The sequence below is a fragment of the Cyprinodon variegatus genome, unplaced genomic scaffold, assembly GCF_000732505.1.
Source record: "Cyprinodon variegatus isolate N-32 unplaced genomic scaffold, C_variegatus-1.0 Scaffold250, whole genome shotgun sequence".
NCBI lineage: Eukaryota > Metazoa > Chordata > Actinopteri > Cyprinodontiformes > Cyprinodontidae > Cyprinodon > Cyprinodon variegatus.
In genome coordinates, this window is record NW_015150703.1 from 230776 (window position 1) to 233047 (window position 2272).

The 2272-nt window shown below is 41.9% G+C and overlaps 1 protein-coding gene across 1 annotated transcript in view; it reads left to right on the forward strand.

Annotated features, from left to right (window-relative positions):
- The first annotated feature begins 2069 nt into the window (after nucleotides 1-2069).
- The window catches only part of LOC107089390 (Williams-Beuren syndrome chromosomal region 16 protein-like), a 21714-nt gene continuing 21511 nt past the window's right edge, over nucleotides 2070-2272 (forward strand). Inside the window, exon 1 of the mRNA XM_015382146.1 lies at nucleotides 2070-2099. Coding sequence (XP_015237632.1) covers nucleotides 2070-2099 — 30 coding nt within the window. The remainder of the gene's footprint in view (nucleotides 2100-2272) is intronic.

Sequence of the window (2272 nt, forward strand, 5' to 3'; positions counted from 1 at the left end):
GCGTGAATTCTTTCAGCTGTCTCTGCAGACGTGTCTCCGTCTCCTTGGCGCTTTGTTCAAGGCTCGCCATTTCTTGGCGGAGAGCTTTGTTCTTGGCCGTCAGGTTGTTAAACATCTGGATGTTGGCCATCGACGTCTTTGAATGACGTTCCATCTCCTCCATCAGTTCCTGCTTCAGCGTTTCTGTCCGTTGTTTCAGAGTAGCTGTATCTTTTTCATACTTCTCAGTCATTTCCCTGTGTGAAGCCTTTACGGTTTCCAGCTCTCTCTGCAAATTGGCCACCATGTTTTCAGTTTTTAGCTCCAGGGATTCATGGACCTTCGCTTCCTTGGCCTGGAACTCATTCTCTGCTTTCTTTGAGTTGTTTTCTCCTTCTCTAGTTAACTCCTGCTCTAATTTCTCCGCTTGCTGCCTCAACATAAGAATCTCCGTCTCGTTCTTAGAGATGGTTTCCTGACTGGAGGTCTTAAGCTGCTCCAGTTCGTTCTGCAGAGTTTGGTTCTGGTCTCTCAAAGTGCTTATAAGCGATCGTCCATGCTCTACTTTCAGCTCCCATGCTGCGGTTTGATTCTTCTGATTCTGCAGCTGGTTCTTTGTATCTTGTAGTTCTTTTGACAAATAATTCACCTTACGCTGCTCTTCTTTCACCGCTTTTCTTTCCACATCCAAAAGATGTAAGAGTCGGTTCGTCTCCGGGTCCAAGTAATGACCAGGCGGAGGATTTCTGCCTTGAACCCAGGCACCCTGGTTGTACTGGTTTCTCCGTCCACTTTCCTGGACATACTGCCCCCTCGGGTGGAATCTTCTTGTCTGGTTTGACATTTTTACTCAAATACGATTGGAGGAAAATAATTCACTGAAAACGATCAAACAATGTTTGCTAGAAACTCACTGTACGTGTTGTGTGCTCTGTGGGTCCAGGGAACTGTGGTTGGAATAATGTGTGGAATGGGAGGAGTCAGAATGTCTGGGGGAGGTCTTAGAATTAGAATGACATCATAGAATCAGTTTGAACATAAACAAATAAATATGACAGTTATGACAGTTTACTTTTGTTTATGTTCAAAATTAGACTAGAATCTATTTGGTGTTTCCATTGCAAAGCAAGGAGCATAGAACGCCATTGTGTCTTTCTATGCTCCTATTCTACTGTGGCAAACACACAATATAGGTATCAAACCTCCAAATATATACGAATTATGCTCTAATTTCTATCGATCTGTTTTTACCATAATTTAATTTGACAAACCGGGTCTTCTCTACATCCTTTTCCTGTTTGGTGCGATTGCAATTGCGGGTCTTGATCTGGACTGACCCGAGCGGAGCAAAAAAGAGCTCAGTTCCGTATGTTGACGGTGAGGGACGGAGAAGACATACGTGGGCGGAGGAGTAGCGGAGGATGTGGAACAGCTCTCATTGATTTACATGACAGACAAGTACTCCGCACGACGTACGTGAGCGGAGCGGAGCGCTGACGGAGTATGTTGAATCTGGGGGTACAGTGCAATGAAAATCCGGACTGTCCGCCCTAAAGCCGGACATCTGGCCACCCTACCCTTAAGATGTCTTTATTAAATTTGGTCTTTTTTTTTTTTTTTTTTGCTGAAACTGAATTTATGTTCTTTTAACAATCTGCGTTTTTTTTTTTTTTTTTTATGTCAGGATACAGTAGGGCTGGTTTAAAAATTCAATATCAATATAAATTACACTATTATTTTAATCAGTTATAAAAAGTAAAATGAAATAGCCAGACTGACTGACATATTGCATAGTCAGTCTGGTTGGCCAGGCTATATGCTTCCATCCATTCATCTTTACCTGCTTAGTCTTTGACAGACCCCAGGCCAGGAATCAAACCCGGAACCTTCTTGCTGCAAGTGCTGTTTACTTTACAATTAATACAAACAACATAATTTTGAACAGAAATTAGTTGTTTGCATTTTTCTGAAATTACTTAAAGTGGTAGGGAAATCGGATTTAAATGTAAAATCAATCTGACTTAAACATGTATTTATTGTTCAGTTTTTTACAGCACTAGTGGCTGTTTTTTGGACAGTAGAAAGGGGGAATGAGAGAGGGGGAGAGACATGTGGCAAAGGTGGGTTTCGAACCCAGGTCGCCCACACCAAGGACTAAGGCCACTGCACCATCAAAGCACTCCCAGACTTAAACATACTCTTTATCAGAAGATATTGTCCCAAAATTTAGAAAATTTCTATTTAAGCAAAAAAAATCCTGTCTTAAAATCTGTGTTTTTTTCCCCCGTTATCT